At 39.2% G+C, this 23,024-nt stretch overlaps 1 protein-coding gene across 1 annotated transcript in view; it reads right to left on the bottom strand.

The window, feature by feature from the left end:
• Positions 1–23,024, bottom strand: part of cntnap2a (contactin associated protein 2a) — a 333,364-nt gene that overhangs the window by 106,103 nt on the left and 204,237 nt on the right. The window contains exons 11-15 of the mRNA XM_026292263.2: positions 16,749–16,911; positions 10,883–10,989; positions 8,355–8,474; positions 7,190–7,305; positions 4,869–4,953 (exon numbers count right to left, since the gene is read on the bottom strand). Of these exons, the coding sequence (XP_026148048.1) occupies positions 4,869–4,953; positions 7,190–7,305; positions 8,355–8,474; positions 10,883–10,989; positions 16,749–16,911 (591 nt within the window). The remainder of the gene's footprint in view (positions 1–4,868; positions 4,954–7,189; positions 7,306–8,354; positions 8,475–10,882; positions 10,990–16,748; positions 16,912–23,024) is intronic.

The raw sequence follows: 23,024 nt of genomic DNA, 5'->3' as shown, positions 1-23,024 counted from the left end.
CTGGATTCTGTGTGTCATAGTCTAGCAACTCTCTCAATGGCGAAGCTCATCCTTGAAATAGGTCTCCAAGCAGGCGACAGCCAGTTTGGACTCAATTAGCCTACATTGCAGTATTATAAGTAAGAAAAGGGATTTTATACAAGGGAAAGATCACATCTTCTCATTTTCCCTCAATAGGCTGCCCTGGCTTAAAGGTGCAACATTACGAAAAAAAGTCTATCAAATCTGTTAAAATAAAAACGCCTGACCAACAAAACCATTGGACAGCCTACCTGCATGTTAACCTAATTTTCATGCACTCACTATGTGTTTTTACAGCTACAGTACAGCTAGTAAGCTATGGCAGAGATGGTACTCACAGCAGCTTTCATTTGCAGACGGAAGACTATATTCAAGAGTGGTGCAACTAAAAAGAAGTTGGATTCTTTAAGAACTAAAATCAGAATTAATATCGATGTGGCTTTTTAAATATGGTGACACCTGACTGAGCAAAAGGACCTAAAAACGCCATAGTGGGTGGATTTCTGCTGGACAAATCAGTTTAATTTTTTTTGTGTATTTATTTTCCTTTATTCTCTAATGTTCTGTCTATATTAGCCCAATGTAAACATTAGTTAATTTTTTCCAGTATTTCCAACTATACCTTTAAGGGACTTGCCAAACCCACCAGTGGGACAGCACCTGGTAGCATAGCATTTCCAGCCCAACCATCATCACACACTTGCCTTGGCAAGATGTAATGCTTCATTGCCTCTGTGTAGCAAAAGCTATACAAGTCAGCCACCCAGTTATTTAAAAACCTGAACATGGTTATGCTGTTATCAGCGTGATGTTTTCCAGAAGATGAGGCACCTCTTGGATAAGAGTTCCAATCATTTGCCTGAGTCATAGGTGTGGTCTTGGCATGGAAAAAATACCTGTGGTTGAATATCTCCAGTCTGTCTAGGGATGTTGTTATCTCTATGCAGCAGGCTTATGACCTGAGGAAATCTTGCCAGTCACCAAACTACCACCCAAGTTTTGAAGTTAAGGCAGCAAGAGCTCCATATTTCAGGCCTTGGTGCAGTTGGCAACTTTCATTGTGGCACTGCAACTCCTGCTGCCACATCAAACTATGCTGCCTCTGTCTCTGTATCCCATCTTGCCCTCAGATGGGAAAAAGAGGCAGATGATTCAGGAGCTGTTGTTATTGGCAGGAGAGACTCAGCAGTCAGCCCTTAAAATATCACTACACTGAGCTTCCCTGAGACAGGTGCCACCCTTATATTCCAGTCCTGCCATCCCAGCAGAAAAAGAAGAAAGGATTTTCACTTGTGACCCTTTTAATAGGTTTTCTATAAGGAGGCCACTCAATGCTATAGTGTTTCAGTCAGAAAAAAGAAAAAAAAAAATGTTACTATCAACGGAAACACCTGTTCTAGTTTTCAGCCTTGAGTCTCTGGGTCCCTTGACTGTCAATGTGCAAGAGTGGTATGCATGTGCAGTTCACCTCATTGGTGCTTACAACCATTGCCAAGGGTTACAAGATTCAGTTTGCAGTGAAACCAATTAGTTTCTATTGGGTAATGCTTTCAGAGGCCATACTAGAAGCCACAAAGACTGCTGTACGCAATGCCCACCTTCAGCTTCATAGCTCGGGTACTGATTAGAACAAGTGTAGCTCTTTCGTTTCTTTCTTTCATTGCACAGAATCTTTGCGTCAAGGGTGCACAGATAGATTTTTTTATACACACTCAGAGCATCTGTCTCTTGGGACCTGATACATTCTGGGCTAAATTTGAATGAGTTGGGTCTGACTGTAAGGGTGATCAAGCCTAGTCAGAACACAAGAGTGCTGTTTCAGAATTCTGCTCTAGAAATGAGCTTGATTTACTACTACCTGCTGTGTGGTGCCAAAATGTAGCTCCTGAAGCTAGACTCCAAAGCAGATGGATGTCAGTAAAAACAAAAGCACAACCTGGAACAAGATGTACAAGGTTGCTACAGGTTAGTAAGTTCCTTAAGTGAGAGAGGCCTATTATTGCAGCCCCAGTCTGGAGCTGTTCTGCTTTTCACCCCCTGCTATTAACCAATAAGAGCCAGAGGCATCTTAATGCCTCCATTTGCACTTCACACATCTGTTTTACAGAACTGAAGGGTTGAGGAGGCTTAACCAGTGCTTTGTATCTTGGGCCCCTTGACACAAAGGTACTATTACATCAGTGTCTATCTCACAGGGTGTTTGGACAGTCATTGTGGATCAGGAGAGTCATGGGTTACAGCCCCCAGAGAGCCTTCTGGATTCAAGGGCCTCATTTAAAGGCATTTTCACTGCAGGAAATCTCTGCTGTTGCTACTTGGGCATCACAACACACATTTATTAGTTGCACCACCTGGACATAATGGTGCTCTGTTTGTCTGTCAGTCTGTCTCTCTATCTATCTAGCTACATTCTTGTGTGGCAATAGGGTTGCTCTAATCTAAGTTTATTTTTAGGCAAAGGTGTAGTTTGTTAGCTTTTAGATATATTGATATATGATTATATACCTATTAGAAAAGCTGTTACTGGTCACTTCAAGCCTCAGAATGGACTTGCAGAAAGAAATTAGGTTAAATCATTAGCAAAAGGTATTAATTAATTAATAAATCCTCTAAAATACTAGTTTAAATAGTGTTCAAGAGCGTAAGTAAGAAGACAAGGGCAGAGACATAGGTTGGAGAAAAATGAGATAAACAAAATTGGAGGTGCTGAATGGACAGCAGGTGAAATGAAAAAAATAAATACATAAAGATAACAATGATATAATAGGGGAGGTAAATATGGAAATGTTCAGAAACTTCTAAATGTGAATACTGAAGATGAGCAGTGGATTTGAAGGAGAAAATAGAGCAGAGAGAAAAAGAAAATATTACCTGAGTGTGTGGCTCTCTGAATGGTGTCTTTGTCTCTGTGTGCGGCTGCATCCATCAGCATCAAGCTCTCCCATTATTTTATCTACCTATCATGGAAATGAATGGATGTTGGACAGGGACAAGCTGTGTGTGTTTGCAGGTGTAGAGTATCTGAGTGAGAGAGGTGTTAAAAGATGATAAAAGAAGAGAATATGTGAAAGAAGTGAGGAAGGGGTCAAACAATTAGGACAATTACTACCGAAGTTCCAAATTAGGAGTGTCACTGGTGGCAGAATATAATTCCCATTTAACGGTTCATTTAGCTCCAAAATGCCAGCCCTAGTGTAATAGATGAGATCTGGATGGGAAAAAAGTCGAAGTGGAAGAGCAGCAAGTGTGTGCCAGTGTGCAAAACTGTGCGTGTGCCTGTGTGTGTGTGTGTGTGTATGTGAGTGGTTCACAGCAGAAATGCTGTTGACAGTGCAATCTGATCAAAGCTGACAGCTAATTTATGATGCATATTTTGGGGTAAATGATTTTTCCTGGTGCTACTTTCTGACTCATTCTAGACTCATAATTGGATTTCCCTAACTGGCAAGGTAGTGAATTAGGAGCTAACTAGTTAATGAAGGACTGACAGTGTGTGTGCTTGGTGGAGTGAGGACCACTCGACAGACTTTTGCTTTAGAGTAAAAAAAGAGAATATTAATAGTGTATATTTGTATGTCTGGGTGCACACCATTATTTGTAGATGTAGGTTCCATCTCTTAGAGCAGTGGTGATTCATTGCAAGGTTTTGGTCTGCTGCACTAATACTATTACTAATACTAACCAATATTTGCTTAATACTACTCAGTTAATCATGGACAGAGAAGCACAAAAACAGACATAAAACCATCCTTCTCCTGCCATTTATCATCCCTTGCTCTCTCACCCTCTTTCTGTCTGCTTGGAATACCTTTTCTTCATCAAGCTTTTAGCTAAGGTCAGTTTGCGTGTACCACGTATGATTGTATGGCTACATTTTCTGATGACTACTTTAGGCTTTGGAGTCAAAATGAGGACATCTTAAAGAAGTCCAGACATTCTGGTCAGTCCTCACTTTATTACACAAGGGGCAAGGGTTGTAACACACAAAATGTACTCGAATGCTGTTATTAATTAGTAATTCAATTTTGTCTACACAAAAGACACAAAAGTTATGCACAAATGCACAACTACACAGAGCTGTTGTCTTCAAACAACATATCCAATAAAATACCAGATTTTACTCAGACAAGGAAAATGCTGCTGCTTGTTATCACCAGTGGCAGCTACACAGCTGTAAGCCCTTCTCTCTACTGCCTAAAAACCATTCAGAACCCTGTTTAACACCACTAAACCCAACTATAACACCAATTAGATGTAGATAATCTAGGGCAAACTTCACACAACTCAATCACTACATAAGCCAGGCTAACTAATCTAAACAAAACTGACACAAAACCCTACCCGGTCTTATTCAAGTATAGTACAACCAAACTGACTAAAGTCCAAACAAATCTAATGCAAATGAATATAATCCTTTGTAATCTATGTGACAGCATGAGTCAAGCCAGGCCACATCTAATTTCCAATGTCTGTTTCAATGCCTTCGTTCAAAATTCCAGTGCTGCTAAAAACAGGACGCACACTCTGAGATTAAAATACAGTGATAGAACTATGTTTTTGTAAAATATATACATGTGGTGTTTTTATGATGGTGGTACTGTGTGACATATTGAGCCAAATCTCCAATAGGTGAAGACCAGATGAACTATTTAGTGACATCATATGGAAGCACTTGCATTCTTTATTTTTCTCCACTGATGTATATGGATTTTTCTTCTATAGTACTCCAATATATACACACCATCAAAAATCTGACTGTGACAAAAAGCAAACAATTCCATCTGTCTCAGTGCTGTATACTTGTGTTTGAATCAGTGGTGAATAAAGATGCCATCCATAGCCTTTACCTGGAGTGTTGAGCAGTCTGGACTTTTGACAGCTGTAGGCAATTTGCTGCTCACAGTATTCTGCACTGGTGGTGATGGCTGTCACCTGGAAACACAAGCATGGATATGTGTTTTTATTTTATCTTATTCAGCCAGACAGGTCACTTTCTTGTAGGAGCAAATTATTGAGCTACAAAGTGAAACAAAGTGCGTTATAATGTTTTAAATTAAACTTCCCAGTGATTTAGAGAAGCTGAAAATGGACCAAGTGATCCATACAAATTAGGAGGGAGCATAATTACAGCAAGAATATGGTACTCAAACCCTGTCATCTCTGGAACATAGCATCTTGTACACTTTGCAGGTAAAAACTGCTGTCACTCCTCAATGGAGTGGTGAGACCTGTAAAGTTCACTCCCATTTTGATTTTGACTGAGAGTGACAACTGCAATCTATAACCACTCACTAGAAAAGATGACGGTATTGACTCCTGCATGTGAGGGACCAAATTCAGGTAATCTGAGTTGTATGTAGCAGAAACACAGCAAGATACATAAGATGAAACATTTGTTATATTAGATTATCATTTTGAAAGAATAAATATTGAACTAATAGGAGGGCCTCCCAAGCATTTTTAGGAGAAAAGAAAATATGTTTTGACTTTGGAAAACTAGTGCTTAAAATGTATGTGGAAATAATTTGGGGTATTTTGTTCTTCTTTTATCCATAGTGCCAATTTGTCACGCATAAGTGCTACTACTGTCCTCTGCAGATCATTGTGAATGATTTGTAAAAGTCTTACATTGCGATTCCTTTATGTTTTGACTAAGAAGGAGTTTGTGATATACAAACAAGGCAGCCTGACATAGTAGCAAACGCTGGTATATTGTAGGATGCAGAGGTGTCTGAGAATATAGTCCCACAATTCAACCAAAAATTGCGTTTGAACTGCGTCCATCAGTTTGGTAAGGTAGTCCAGGCTTCTTTTCTTCCCAGCAGGCATTTCCAGCTCTTCCAGCTCTTTCCAGGCATTCGCAGACTACATGACATATATAGTTTCTTCAGTGTGATTTGGATCTACTCTGATGCCTTAGACCAGTGGGACATGCCCAAAACCTCCAATGAAAAGTTCCATCCACATCACATGCCCAAATCTAAATGTATCTAAATGTATTTTGATGTGAAGGAGAAGTAGCTGTTTTAGGATGTCGGGACTCCACACACCCTACCACAGAGTCCAGACATCCATTGACTCGAACTACTTCACATTTGACAGTAACTTACTCAAAACGCGAGGTGAGCAATCCTCCATTTTCCAATGGCCTCAGACTTGGAGGTGAACTTTTATTTCTGCCATTTCACACTCAGTTGCAAACTACCCCAGTGCATGCTGGAGGTATCAATCTGATTAAGCCAATCTACAGGTACTGTCTCTGTCCTCTGAAAGTGCCACTTAGAATCACGTCATCTGCAAAAAACAGTGGAGTGTCTTGAGTTCTTCAAATCAGAAACTCTGCTCTGACTGGTGGTGCCTTAACATTTTGTCCACGAAAAACATAAACAGGATTGGAGAAAAGGGATAATCCTGGTGGGGCCAACATCCACTGGAAACATATTTGCCTTCTTGTGGAAAACATGGACACAACCCCAGTCTGCCAATCCATACACATAGCCCCCTGTTCTCCATGCAACACTAAAGAGATGTATCAGTCAAGAAAGCATAGAAATGTCTAGAGTCTGCTGCATCTCAGGGCGAATCTCATCCAGCCTGTCATGACAGCAAGCTCACTGGTGGGGAAGGAGCTGAAGAAGGAGGCTTGTTCTTGGGCATGGTCTCCAGATGAAGCAGATGGGTACTGGTGGGATAGAGGGGCTACAGCAGCAGTGGTTGTTAATGTTGGAGGAGTTTGGGAAGGTTATAAAGGATGACTTTTGGTTGGCCTCAAGAAGGCTGTAGCAATCAATCAGACAACTCAGGAAGGGAAAGCAAGACTTGGCCCAGGCTCTGTTCAGCAGGGGAGAAGAACTCCTGTTTCTAATTCAGAACTGCCATCAGGTGGTGGATTTAAAACTTTTGAGAACTTAAACCTAACTAAAATATCCAATAATTCAGTGACACTATCTGCCCAATTAAAAATATTAAAATATAAAACAGCTAAAACACCAATTTAAATAAACCCTTATTTTACCACCTGTTTTAATTAATTAATTATTCATTATATTTTAACATAAGAATAAATACATTTTACTTTATGGAATTACATCTTTTATAGGTTTACACATACATATGCTACTATAAAGGCTACTCTAGACAACCTATTTCTATGCAGAGTGCACGTTACCTGGTCCATAGAGGCACTGTAGTTGACCTGTAGGATGGTGCGTCTTTCTCTAGTGGAGCCAGTCACTGTAGTTTTAGGTGGCAAGTTGTTCATAACTGTCGACCATACTTTGTCCTCTAAATATACAAATACACACAAACATGTAACGCATATTAGAGAAAATAAATATTTTAATTAAATTTACACCAATTACACATTCATTTACTGCACATTAGATATAGTCACTTCCTGAATTATTGACATATATGTATACAAATAAAAAAAAACATCAATTTAACTGCCAAGGAAGTGACATTTTTTCTGTGTAATCTAAATTACAGCTATGAGACTCCAGGGTAGGAGACACTTCTCTGCTGTTATGAGCTAGTAACTTAAACAGCTCCCTGTTCATTCATACTGTGAGCCCGGGAACGTGTGTGTTTCAGGTCTGTGAGGCACGTGTATGTGAAAGAGAAGGAGAATCTTAACATTTGTAAGGTGTAAGTGTGCTATTCAGCGTGACTAAGGGGCTTGCCAGCGGAGTGCAGTGACATTTCATTAGAAGTCTTGCCTTTGCGCCGCCTGAGTGCTCTGTTGTTTCACACTACCTTTTTATTCTACTGTGGAGATTTTTCCCCACACCGTGGGGACCCAAACCTGTTTACACACTCGCACTGTGGTGACCAAATTCTGGTCCTGCCGTCCATCATGTGTGCATAATTTTATTTTAAAGAGACAACTAGGTTTAAGTTTAGGATGAGGTTAGGTTTATGTTATGGTTTAAGGTTAAGGTAAGTCTCCAGGAAATTAATGTAAATCAATGTGAAGTTCTCTCAAGGAGTAAAAACAAATTTGTGTGTGTGTAACAGAAGTGTCACTTAGACCATTAAAAGCACTCTTAGGTTTGTGTAACAGGTCCATTTCATCTATCTTTGTCCTGAGTGTGTATGTGCCTGTGCCGGTTGCTCATCAGAGTTAAATGTCAGTAGCTGCATGTGTTGCCATAGAAACCAGAGATATGGCAGGTTAAGCACGCTGCTGTCTGAGGTTAAGAATGAGTAGGGGTGCAGCACTTTCTTCACTTACAGGTCACTGGGGGTAGACAGAGCAGTGGAGTGTGCACACATACACATGCGCACACCTTCACACACATACACAGTGATCACAGGTGCTCCCATCTACACACCTGTCATGTTGCAGTTTACTTTAAAGGGGCCAAGGGGTCCGCTGCCATCAGGGTCAATCCAGTAGGTATCAGATGACCTGCCCAAATGCTTATATGCTTCACATGATGGCTCATAGATAGCTGGGAGTAGGGATGAAACAAAGAGGAAAAAAAGGGGAAAGTGAGCAGCTTTAACAGAGAAAAAACAAGACTAACAATGAGTGGTCAGTGAGGCTGTAATGCTAATTACTGGCAATATTGATAATATATCACAATTGACAGGCTAGGCACTTGTTTGTACTGTACTGTACATTTAAAAAGTACTGGATACTGGCAGAAACACAATAGCCATACAAATGCTGTAGCCTGACTTCAAACAAAAAGGAATAAGTAGGAACACAGACGCAGTAACAATAACAATCGCACATGGAATCATAGTGTCAAGTGCAGCTGCAACAACAGGTCTGTCATGACTTGTGTTAAAGAAACAACCAAAATCCAGTATGCAAACATTGTTGTTGAGCATATTGAGAGGAAACAATTCAATTATCTAAGTTCCTCGGCAACAAACCTTCTGATCTGTAGGTCCACACAGAATTCAAGGCAATGTTTCAATTGACATTTCAAGATAGAGCTAGTGATTTCCTATATTTGGTTATTTTCAATAAGTGATACTTTTTGCAGTCTAAGAAAAATACTATAGATTCATTCACAGTTAGCAAAGTCTAATGTTATCTTGTTTAGGCAAACATAGTAATAGCTCGTAACATAAGTTGGGTGCTAATAATGTTAATAGGATTCTGCCATTTTTGATCAGTCATTAAAATGTTATGATGATTTAAAAAAAAGAACTGCAGCTGGATGGATGAAATATGGAATAGAATGAAAAACATTATGTTCTGAGGTCTTTACCTCTTTTTATGCTGCACACAACATGTCAACATTATGACAACAAATACTAATACACTTTTCCCAGGAAAGACTGCACTTGTTTCCTTTCTTGTTTTCCATATTCATATTTTTACTATATTTTGATTACATTTAGCTTGTTATATAATGAACAAATATTAATTAATTAATTGTATAATATAAAGATGGATCAAAATAGTACATCCTTTTCTATTCAGATTCATGTAGTTCTATCCAGGAGCAGTGTCTTGTCTCACACACTCTAGCAATCAATCTGACAAAATATTGATGTTATGTTTGTCTACACACAAGCAGACAGGGATGAGGGGGGAGGAGAAATTACTCTTAAAAGGAGAGAGTGTGACTTGTAGTAAAACTTTTTTGATTGAGGTGAGAGTGTAAACTGGCTTAACACTGAGTTTAAAAAGACAAAATAAAAATGTTCCTTCCCGCTTCCCTGCATTGTGTTGGTGTTAGCTCATTATTTCTGTCCTTTTTGTCTGTTCCATCATATCCAATGACAAGTTGACTATTGTGCTGGAGTTTAGCAATGCAGCTGCATACTGAGAAAACATAAACTGTACAAGTTGAACAAAACTGGTAATTGGTGGAACTGTCCTTGCTTAAGTATGTCACAGTAACAGCTGTACCAATTCTACAAATGTGTGCCAACCTTTGGCCTATTTTCATTAATGATTCATCATTGAATTATTTTTTCATTTAACTCTTTAGGCTATGAAATGCCTATTTTATCCTATATCCATCCAAGTGAAGACCTAAACAACCTTTTTCTTCTTAGACTATACTGTTAAAAAAAACACAAAACATATTTTTTAAAAATGGCTTCAACTCTTGGCCAGTGACTATCCCCAATGAGGCAAGAGTTTGAATTTAAAGGCTTTGCTCAAAAGCAATTCAACTGTGGCAATTAAGGGAGGGCAAACATTACTTACCCACTGTGCCTTGCATTGGCTGGTCCCCAGATTCAAATGAGTACTAGCATATATAGAATAATGTGGTTACACAGTGGCATCTTTCAACTTAATGCTCATATTCTTTTAATCATCTTTCTGTTTTTATTGTCATGCTTGAGTTCCTTTCTGATATTATTCAAACTCTTAATCCTGATGACTGAACCTTTTTAGTACTATATCCTCAACAATGGATGCCTTTTTCTCTCATTGTATTCCTGTATCAAATTTTCTCATACTGGGGTTATATTACATCTGTTGATTTAGGCTCTCTCACTCTGTCGCTTTCTCTCCGTCTCTCAACAAAGAACATTTCTGTGGCATATGGGAGAAGGCATGACATTCTTAAAATTTTAAGCCTTTAAAAAAGCTCTTTTGGCTTTTTGAATATGCCATTTTTGTATGCTGGTACTTTTGGTCGGGTCGCCTCTTCTCAGAGCAGAACAAAACACACAACGCACCCTGAAAAGCCTTGCCTCTGAATACTTCAAAAGTTCATCTGTCCCTATGCTGAGAATTGCATTGGCTTTGGAAGGAGAAACAGCTTAATCACTCAAAGGCGAAGAGACGAAAGCCAAATCAAAGAAACACAGAAAAGTGGCATTAATGTTATGGAAAAAACAGATGGAAGGAACACAAAACTGCATGCGCACACATTCCCATACTTACAAGTGTGACACGTGGCTCCAGTGTATCCTCTTCCATCACAGGTACAGCTGAAACTGTCCCATATCTGTTTACATCGACCACCATGTTCACAGTGGTTAGGCATACACCTGGGGAGAGGGAGAGAGACAGCATATACAGTATAGACATTTACAAGACATGTGCTTGCCCACGCCCCCCCCCACACATACAAATTCTGACCTCACTCATTGTGTTGTTAACATCACATTTGTCGAAAAGGCTGTAATGCTGTATCTATTCACCAGAAGGAGCAGGGATTCGTATAGTTTACTGCTAAGGTGAACAGATAATCAAAACCCTCTGTTAAAGTCTAAATGAGCACCAAGCCTATTACTGAAGTGAGACTAGGTTGACTCCAGGTTGACTGGCTGGCAGTGGCTGGCCTAATTATTAATCAGTGTTAGTGTTTGTCTGAGCAATAACCAACATTTCATTATGTCTAAACAGTTATATGCCTTTTGAGACACCATGCTGCTGGCAGTTATTGCATTGTCTACATTTTATTCAATATTAAATCAAGATTGTCCACTTTCATGCTCCTGGAGTGAGACAGCCACCCAGGTTCTGTGTCATGCTTTCATGAAGTGTAAATAAATCCCACACCAAATGTCTTTCTGCTGGGAACAATATTGTCGCGACCTGCACCCATTTCTGGTTTTTGAGACTCTTAGTTTGAAGTGTTTCCTGTTCTCTGGCAGCTTCCCTTATTGTGTCTAAGTTTATTTTCTTAGTTAGCCTCGTCCTGCATGTGTGTCTAGTTAGCATCTTTTGTTTCAGCATAAAACCAGTTTTTTTATTTATGTAATTGTCCCAGACTATGTCCAATAAACCCTCATATCAGTTGGACCCTTTCTTGAGGCCACCCACTTGATAGGCCTGAGTTTACTGCCAACCAGAAATGCCTAAGCTTCCAGTTCATCTCTGGGGCTCCCCTCCAGAATAGCCTCAGCTCCCAGTCTACCTCCAAGGCTGCGTATCTGAAAAGCCACAGTTTCCTTTGTGCCTCTGAGGTCGTCCTCCAGAACATCTGTTTGACTTTGAGGCTGACCCCTAGAAACTCCACTGGTTTTAGTTTGCCTGTGGGGTTGGTTTCCTGAGACTGTGTTCTTCTGCCTACATATTGGTGGGCCACTCCAGACTTTGTTTCCCAGCCCTCCTGCCCACTCTGGCCCACCTCCTGATCCCTCCCACTCACCAGGTTGATAATGGGTGTTTAGGACCATCTGGAAGCATTGTCACATCCTCCACCTATTTCCAGCTCTTGGGACTCTTGTTTTGAAGTGTTTCATTTTCTACTGTGTCCTCCCTTATTATGTATAACTTCCTCATTTAGCGTTTTCATTGCCTGCATGTGTCTACTTAGCATATTTTGTTTCTGCATATAAACCCCGGTTTTTATGTTTGTAGTTGCTGGTTCATCGCATTGTGTCTTATGCCATTTGTCTTTGCTTGTTCAGTGGATTATCCTGATTTGTTGCTACTATGTGTTTCTCCTGCCCTTGTTATTTCTTCCCTTGCATTGGATTCTTGTTTGGACTCTGTTAAATCGGACATCTGCTACCACTCCGGATTAACTTAGTGTCTACAGTGCTGGACTCATCTCCTGTCATTACCAGGTTAGCATTTTGTGTTCACTCTAGTGTGTTTTCCCTCTTGCCTGTGCCCTCCCTTTTACCCAGTAATTCCTCACATCAGTCTGCTCTGTCTCTCCATGTGCTTTCTGCAATTGGGTCCTACTCCTGAGTAAACTGAGTAAATCCTGACACGCATGTTTGGAATGAGGCAGAGGCTTAGCTGATGTAGAAATAAAATGATTTATGGAACACTTTTATAATACTGTATCTTAGCACTGTGCTGACTTGAAAATCATTGAAATTAGGCAGCCAGTTATAAAAGAGAGCACTGAATCTGTTATTACATTTTAATTTGAATGATATTAAATAGTGATTTTCTGAAAATGCTATCCCATGTATTCAAAAAAATCAAATTATCAATGTGTCACAGTTTTGCAACAAACACAAAAGACTATGCTCAGTAAATTGTGAGCACTGAAGTACACAGACACTTTATACTGTGAGGCTTGATAAAAAATGGAAAAACTGTAGACAATAGAGCACCTATAGAGTATGTATGTTGTTTTATGGTGCTACTGCAGGTGTTGTGCTGGGCTACCCTTACAGAATATCAGTGACACTGCAGGATGTACAAATTTGCATACACACAGCTTTACCCCATGTGTCACGATAGCATGTCTGGGTAGATGTGTGTGTGTGTGTGTGTGTGTGTGTGTGTGCGTGCGTGTGTGTGTGTGTGTGTGTGTGTGTGCGCGTGTGTGCATGTGTGTTTTGCTTCCTCCACAATCTCAGCCTTAACAGAAGCACGCAGTAGAACGACATTGATCAAAAAGAGGTCAGACAGGGCTATTGAACTCCCTTCAAAGACAGTCTGATTAGTTAGATGGTAACACTACACCCATTCATCTTCCAGAGCAGAACAAGGCTCACCTCAAGTACTGCAGGGGTGATGCATAACAGTTGAAGGAATAGAGATGAAGAATACTGCAGGTAGTAAGGATAGAAAACTGTTCAAACTTAATACCTCCAGAGTGGATATTTTTAAAACTCCTAACCTAACAAAGCTTTTATATAGACATTTAATTCTTAAAGTAGCTATAATCAATCTTGTACTAAAGATGCAACAAATGATTAAGGGCACATGCTTCACATCTGCTAGAGCAGTATTTAACTCTCTTAAACCTCTAGAGACTCTAGCTGAAATGCTGATGCTACAATAGATCCCCACATTCAGAGTCAAACAATGTTTTTGGAACATCCGTGGCCTGGTTCTGCCTACAATAGAGTCCAATAAGTTTGAACTTTCACTCCCTTCCTACGCTCCATCTGCATCTCACTGACATCTGCATAAAGTCAACGCAGCACACACCATTTTCAATAATGCTTAAGTGCATGCAAAAAGCACAGACAGCATGAACATGCCTTTAGTGGTGAATCTGCACAGGATCATTACCTCACCTGCAGTTCCATTTAGCTCAACTGGACTTTACAGACTGTCTTTGCTTTGTCTGGTTTAGTTTTTTGGGGAAGAGTATTGTTCTGGTACAGTGTCTTTACTGAAAAAGCCTCTAAAAACAGTTGTTCATTACTTGCCCAGGAAACCGTAACCTAACATGTTTGCTTTAGCAATTTATAATATGATAATATTTCATATCTGTTGTTTCTACTTGCCCTGATTTAATGTATAAGTCCATAGATGGGTCATGTTTCTATCAGTATATACTGCTCAAAGAAACTCAAGGGAGCACTAAATCATTGCAAAATGACAGTATAATCCCTGGTCATGTGGTGACCATAGACAAATGCTCTCCCCATATCCCTTCTGACTGATTCTTCTCATGTTTTGTGTTTTGTGTTTTGCCAGTGTCTTTGTCACTACTGGCAGCATGAGGCAGTGCCTGCAGCCCAATCCGGTTTCACAGGTGGTCCAGTTACTCCAGGATGGCACATCCATACATGCAGCAACACAGAGGTTTGCTGTATCTCCAAGCACAATCTAAAGAGCATGGAGGCGATATCAGGAGACTGACTGTTAAACCAGGAGAGCTGTACTAGGACACAGAGGGCCAACAACCAAGCAGCAGGACTGGTATCTTTTCTTTGTGCAAGGAGGAACAGGAGGAGCATTGTGAGAGCCCTACAGAAAAACCTCCAGCTGGCTACTGATGTGCATACCCCATGTGTCACGACAGTGTGTCTGCGGAGATGTGTTTTCTGACCTGCACAAGTTTGGAGTTTTCCAAGGCAGTTTGCCATTCCTGTTCATCATAATGATGCAGTTCATATTGTTGTTGAAAATCTGTAAAAATTTCTTTATGCCCGATGCATGACTGTCGGTGAGTTCTTGTCTTAGGAGGAATAGGACTAGACCTAAACCCTAATAGGTAGACCAGTTTAAAGAGTTCAGAAGTTTGAACAGACACCTAACTCAGTGTAAGGAAACACTCTAAATGAGTTTACAGCATGAATCATTTCATATATGACAAATCTGTTCCAATGTATTTGTCTAGTCTATTAAATGGAAATAAGTAAAAATCTCAACACATTGAAATGAATGTGTCCAGTGAACTAACACTGGGATGTGCAGAATGTCTGATTCTGTTATACTTGGAAATAAAATTGAAAAATGTGTGCCATTTTTGATGTTTAGTGTAGATTATATAGTGCTGAAGGATGAAACCTGTGCTTTACTTTCAGTTAAAATTAAATAAATGTAGTGTTTACATGCATCCCCGTACACTGTGAATCCACTCCATCAATTATGTCCTCTGACAAGCACACAAAAACCTACTCAACCTACACAAAAATACACAAACATTTTCTTGTGCAGTTACACACACAACTAGCAGAGCCTTGAGTCATACATCTCTGGGTAAGAATTGAGACACTTCACATAGCTGTCTTGTTTACTCTATGGTTGTTCCCATTTAAAACCACTTGATTTATGGCACATTTTCGTTCTTCTGTGCATATATTTGCATATATGAATGATAGAGTGGATTGAAATAAAATCAAATCTTGTTTATAATGCATCTTTCATATAGGTTAATGCAAATCAAAGTCTTTTACAGATACAAAGAAATAAGGCTGGAAAAACAATTACTTTAAAAAACAATAATATAGGCAAATTTAAAATATGTATTTAAATTAAAATTTAAGCAAAAAAACAAAAAAAAAAATTACAACATTCTTAATTCAGTGTAAGGAAACACTCAAAATGAGCTTACAGCATGAATCATTTCATCAATAAATCATTTCATATATGACCAATCTGTTCTTGTTAACATGCTATTGTTATTATGTGAGGGACATATGACATGTTTTCTGTCTCTAGAAAGCTGCTTCCACGAAAATGTTTAAACTGAGGACACTGTGGCCAGTGCAGGCTAATGAAAACTAGGTGCGTAGGGGCAGTAGCCTGCTGAAAACCCCACTGCTGTGACCACACATGGAATATGAAATACAAATTTGGTCTGCTAATCTTTTTAGAGAACAGTTAGACAAAATCAGTTTTCTATATCTCTGACAATTTTTATTTCATTTGTGCTAATGTGGACAATAACCTTCATATCAGGTTCATTAGCAAAAGTTTTGATGGGTTTATCTATTGTGTCACAGGTTGTTTTACCTGGGACACAAGGAAAGCAGAATTTGTCCTGGTTTTTCTAATGACGGAGGCATCTACAACCAAAGTTGTGAGCATATATGGGCATTGTGGGCTTGGAACTAGTTACCAGCCCTGGTGCCATCCACAGGGACCAGAAGCTGCTAGTTCAGAGGCAGCCCTCCATGGTTCATTAGACACCTGCACTGGATGGGCCAATGGCTCCAGGTTGGCACTGGATGGGTTTTATTCCAGCATCCCCAGCTCCTCAAACTTGTTTCTAAGCTGGATAGACCCAGAACCAAAAGAGTTCCTACCTGGGTCTTTCTCATGCCAGATGCAAATTCACGGCTCGGAAGGAGTAGGTGTAGAATAGTTTCATGTTTAGGCTTAGCACCCTGTCTTGGTCAGGATCTACAGTCTGAGATTGATTGCAATGACTCTGTAAAGGGAGAGCCATCCAGCCATAATGTTTTTAAAGGTTTGAGGTGGAGGGTGCAATAAGATTTCATACAGTTAAGAGTAACACTTAAAATAAGTCAAAACTGAAAAAATAAATAAAACGTAGTACTCAAGCTCCAACCAGGAACAGTGTCACAAGGTGATAACTTCAGTTTCTATCTTCTCTGGTGAAGTGGGTAGGTGTGTATGCAGGAATTATCATCCTTACCTGTCTATAATTGCACACATGTCAAGGCTGACATTCTCAAAAGCTCCCACGGTGCCTTTTTCCACTGCATGTAAATCAGCAGGTTGATCATCGACCAGGATTGCTTGCATGCAGCCCTGGAAGGAACGCTGGGAGGGTGGGAACAGTGTCTGGAGAAAATACCCTGAAATTGATACAAAGAAATTAAAAAAAAGCACAAAATCCAACTTTATATTCCTTTTACTATTACAAATCACTATTACAAATCACAGTAAAGTAACCCCTTAAAAGAATTTAAAAAAAGGGACACACAGGAGCTTGTGTTTGAACAATGAAGTAAAAGAAGTGAACAAATGTGTTAAGAAGACACTGAAACAAGGAGCAGCGGGTTCTTCTGATCCATGAGTTGAAACACATCGCAAAAGAAGACCCATTTCAGTAGCAGATGTCAAACTAACAGTATCATCCTTGACAAGGAACGACATGCCTGCCTAGTACCTTGTTGTTATCACTCTTTACAGCTATGAACATCAGTCCTCTTGTTGTAGAGATTATCCACAGTGCCCAATGGCCTTAATACAGGTGCTAAGGCCACACTATACTAGAGGAAATCTATGTTTTATTGTATTGTATTGTTTATGAGATATAGAACTCAATGATCCATCAAGAGGCAGCCCTGGGCCTTGACTGAAACGGGGACAAGGCTGGGACAAAAACTGCGTGCATATGAAGAGTGTGAGTATATGTACTCACTCTTGCCCAGTGCCCAAGGGTATAGGGTTGGTGTGCATATGCAGCACTATATGTCTACAGGTGTACTGTCAGATTTAGGAGATGAAAACTTGGAATTTAATCTTTGTCACAAGCACACAGGCCAATCATAAAACACTGTCTCTCAATGAAATCTCCATCATCGTGATGTTATAAGCTGTCATACTTGCCAGCATGCCTATCAACCTCAAGGCCTATGCATCAAAAATGCCTATTATAGAGGGCCAATGCATTGAGTACATATGTGGACCAATATAATTATAGTTTACATAGCGGCTGTCATGCCAGCAAATAAAGTAGTAGACTAGTAAAATGTCTCTCGCAGTGTGGGTGTTTGGGCTGAATTCATCTCTTTTTTTCACATCTTCTGATTTTCATTTCCTCCCCCAAAATTTCCCCTGTCATCCTTGCCATCTGTCTCTTCTCCTGCTGCATCTGTCTGCTGTCTTTCTAGAGGAGTGGGAGACAGAGAAAGTAACAGAGAGAGATGGAAAGGGAGACAGAAGATTGGAAACAGAGCAGACTGCAGCTGGTTGGCAGCACATTGTGTCCTATGGATAGCATATCAATGCAAAGGAAACAGTGTCTTCCTGACAGTTTGACAGAATGAACGGGGCAATTCATGGGACCATGGATGTATATATGTTGCTAGGCCGTGAATGCTGAAATGGGGGTTGACTGCTGTGTTGTTCTATCCACCAAGGTGGTGTTTTACCAATGCAACCGCACCATAACATCCTTTAGTGACTGCTGGTGTCACCTGTTTTTAGTACGTTTGCTGCTCTTTTCGTAGGGAGAGAATTTTTAAGAAAATGTCACTCTGCATCTAAATGATTTGTTTCACTTGATAAATTTCCTGTCAAAGGTTCGTAACCTAACAGTAAAGAAATGCCAATAATGTTTGATATCAGGAGAAAGAAAGAGAGTTTCAAATAAATATGCAAACATCTGTGCAGCCCCTAAAATTATATCCAAAGTCTACCATTTAAAATGTATCCTGACTTGTATCCTGATAATAGTCAAGCCATGACCAGCAACGATAAAATCTTTCTGTTTTATTATTTTGTCTTGGAGTCTTCCATTTAACAAACATTTTTATTTCCCAACAAAACCTTAAGGGCATTTTTTTCTTTTCTGCTTCTCATACAATACAATATTGTATCATTCAATAATGTAATGCAGCTGTAGTGATAAACAGAGGAAGATAAAGACGAAGACTGATGAGGTAGAGTCTGAGGGATACAAACACCTGGCTAACAATGTACAACATAGATGTCATACATCTGCACAATCACACACAACCAACTGTATGATAATAACAAAACTTTAGGAGAAGAGTAAGGCAGATAGCGCAGTGCTTTAAAGTCATGTCCACTGAAATCTTCCGGGTGTAGAGAGAGAAAGCAATGACCCATAAAGACAGACAGACACTGATTTATTGGTAAGCTTAAAGTGTGAATTATACAGTGACAACTGTGGTGGATCGACTTTTTCTTCAGGGTGTACACATCACTTGGACAGTACAAAGTAGAGTCATGCTCGCTGAAGGCATTCTTAATCAACTATTACATTTCACAAGTTTACTTATGTAGCAGTCCAGGGTTGCAACTTATAGTTTTGTTTCTTGTCATTATTATGCCTACATGACAACTTAAATTCATTTTTAAAAAGGCAACATTTCCTGACAGGAAAAAGTAGCTTGCTTTACTCACTTTGGAAAAATACAGTTTAATATTTATTACCCAAAAATTATGATGAATGTGTACATGTTTAGACCCCCCCTTCCAAAAAAAAAACATAAAATATATATATATATATATATTTTTTGTCTCATTTGAGTGTGCTGTTTAAAGTTTTGTACCTTTAGTTACTAGTTCTGTGTTTCTATAACATGCCAAGCTGAATTAAGTCAAACAGCTATGGAAAATAACAGTTTGTTTTTTTTTAGCACAGTTCACTCAACATTAACTCAAAGAGGACACATTCGCCCACATAGAGCCTCTAGTGTTATTTGACCAGTTTCTTTTCCTTCTCAGTCACCATTTCCTTCAATATAATTTAGCTTATTAAATTTATGGTTGACATTTAACTGTATTTATTCTAGTCTAAATTTCAGCATTTATGACATTTTATTTTTTTATTGAATGCAATAAACCTGTGTGGTTTTAATTTGTAGTATAAACAAAAACTCTATTATCCAAGTTCTCAGGATTTGGTACAACAATAATCCACTTTATCACAGCCTCCGTGTTGCGCGCAAAGAGCTTCTTTTACAACACATACTAAAGGACCAGCTCTTTACTACCTGAACACATTAGACTGACATAACTGTTTCCCAGGCTGCAGAACTTGTTTCTGCATCCCAACACAAACGTAGTTGCTTCCAAAGGGAATAGGTTAAAAAAAGAAATCTGTCAAAATAATCAAAGATAAAACTTAAACAATTGTCCTGTAAATTCACCACTGTACCTTTTTTTGTGCTTATCGACTGATAAACTGCTTCTGTCTCTCCCTGCTATTTCACATAACTGTAAAGAACAGTAAAACACTTTAATACACACCTAGAGCACCTTAAGGAGCACCTTGTTTATGCATTTCAAACATTACTGCACACTTGTCAAGGATAACTGTGCAGTATGCACACATATAGATATGAAAAAGCACATGATCAACATGCACAGACAGCTGCTGTGATGAATCTGGGCATCTCAGTCTCAAGTCCATTTCATCACAACCTTCAAGACAAAGAGCAGGAGGTCCCAGTACGTTCAACAGAAGCATGGATGGAGCGGGAGATGTGTTCACAGATTTGAATGCTGTCACTTCATCCAATGGCTAATATCAGTCATTATCATCACCATATATATGGTTGAGTAGGGTCCTCCTGTGCCTCCCAGTAGAAACAAATGTGCTAATGAGATAATATGTAGTAGTTATAAAAATTATGACAGAAGAAATGGAGTAAACTATGCAAAGTGATTAAGTCATGAAGCATTTTGGCCTTTTAAAGAATCTTCCTAGTCTGAAATTGGTTGAGGAGGCTCCTCATAGTAACAAGACGTGGCAATTAGGTTATGTCTAGTGGCTGTAGTAATTATAGTGACTATGATCCAAAGGAAAAAATTCATGTATATATGTATATGTATATATGTATGTATATATATATACATGAATTTTTTCCTATATATATATATATATATATATATATATATATATACACACATATATATATACACATATACATATTCTTGCGGGCCTTTTAAAGGTTCTGCCTAGTGGCCTTAGTAATTATAGTGACTATGATCCAAAAGAAAACATGAGGGTGACTTAGTTTATACATACAGGACATCCTGGCCTTTCTAATGATACTTCATGTGTTTAGGTGGGGGGGTAGGGAAGTTTGTTTTCATGCTGAGACAAAATGGAGACTGAAGAGGACATAAATGAATAGGCTGGGTCTCAGGAGGACATATATACACACACAATACAGTTATCAGACACCAGCAAGCTTCAGATCGGTATTTCCCTTTATGAAGTACTCTCTCGTTGGGATATCTTTTTGCCAGAAAAGAGCATGATTTGATGTCTTTGTATGTGATTGTGCATGTTTGTGTGAGTGTCTGTCTTTTCTCCTGAGAAATTAAATTTGTGGATATCTAATATCAGTCACTTACTAATTTCTCTAAGTGCAGTGTCAGGAGTAAGAAGCTACTCCCCATAAAATAGGTTTTGGATTCAGGAGACTGCTTCTAAAACTAGACTCTTGTAGGATAGAGGAGTGAGATGAGAGGAGAAGAAGAGAGGTGAAGGGAGGCAAAGGAAGGGGTTCACCTGGTTAAGCAGGATAAGTGGGATGAAAGGAAAGTGGAAATGATGATTCCAAAAGGGAAGAGAAAAAATGGAAAATTGTAGAGGACATGAGTAAGAGAGGAGAATTGGCAAAAATAAGACGAAGAATAATAAAATTAGGAAAGAGGGCAGAGTTGGGGGTAAAATGTCTAAGGTTCAGAACCAAGTCTTTTACTGACATCTAAAGTAACTAAAGTAAACACTTCAGAAAATATTAAGACCCATACAATTTTGCACTTTACTGTGTTACAGATTTAATTTTAAATGGATAAAATTGCCATTTTTCAACTCAATAACCTACAATAAAAAAGATAAAATATGATTTTATAAATCTTTGAAAATTTCTTAATCAAAAACTGAAATCTCTCATTTAAACAAATATTCAGACCCACAATCCAGTATTTTGTAGAAGCCCCTTTGATAGCAGTAACAGCTTTAAGTCTTCTTGGGTAAGTCTTTACTAGCTCTTCACACTTGGATTTGAGCAGTTTGTCTCATTCTTTCTGACAGACCCTCTCAAGCATCCTCAGATTGGATGGGAAGTGGTTTCTAAACAGATATTTTGGGGGGTTTAAAATCCAGGCTTTGACTGGGCCATTAGAAGACAGACAAAGTCACTTCAGTATTGTCTTGGCTGTGATTTGGGTTATTGTTGTGTTAAAAGGTGTCACCTCAGTCTCAGGCAGTTCTTCTTGTATTTGACTGCACTCATGGTGTCAAGCATGTGATGAGCAGTGCTTGAGGTTCTGCCCAAAGAGGAACACTTTTGTCTTATATGAGTTGAGAGATTTTTTTCCTAATGATCTCACAATTCTTTAAACTATGTTTGACAAACTCCAATCAGGCTGTCACATGACATTTACTCTAAGTGGATTTCTGAAGCTATATGTAAGAGTGACTGTGTTGTTTTTGTCACCTCTGATCATGGCCCTTCTTGTCTGGTCACTCACTTCCCATTTTATATTGAGGCCAGTGGTCTGGTAAAAACACTCCTGGTTTTAAAATGGTTTTAAACCTCTGTCCTGATCAGAGGTAGAACTACAGTGTACTAGCAGTCTCCAATTCAGTTTACTGCAATAACATGAACAAACCTGATGCGACAGCTCACACATTCCTAGTGTACAGTCAAAATGAATGAAAGTGTTTTGAATACTTGAATACTTCTGGCATTGCATAGAGCGGCATCCATGTTGTATGACTTTTTGTCATCTTTATTGTGTGTTTCCATCCTGTTTCTCTGCTCTAATGCTCATAATCAGTGCACTATGGATGTGCAAGTGATGAGATTAGTTATTTCTTGGTATCAGTATCAGGAAACCCTTTCAACTATGGCTGTACCCTTTACACACACGAACATTGTTTCAAACAACATAAGCATTGTCGTTTGAAACAATTGCTTGTCGCTGTCATCACCCTGGGTGATCATCACGTCCATAATTGACACTGTCTTCACAGGATGCTGATTGGGCCACACCACTGGCGGTTCAGTGAAATTACATATCCCTGAGTCTCACAAAATGAATTCTCTGGTGTTTTTGATCTCACAAATCTCACAGGAATCCAGTGGCTGTGCAAAGTAATGCTGATGCAGCAGCAGCCTGTGAGCTCCATCACACCGTGGTGTCACAGCTGCAGGCCACACATCCCCATGCCCTTCTCATCCCTGAGACTTTAAAC

This window comes from Mastacembelus armatus, chromosome 20, assembly GCF_900324485.2.
Source record: "Mastacembelus armatus chromosome 20, fMasArm1.2, whole genome shotgun sequence".
Lineage (NCBI taxonomy): Eukaryota > Metazoa > Chordata > Actinopteri > Synbranchiformes > Mastacembelidae > Mastacembelus > Mastacembelus armatus.
Note: the sequence above shows the minus strand (reverse complement) of the source record. Positions and strands in the feature narration are given on the sequence as shown.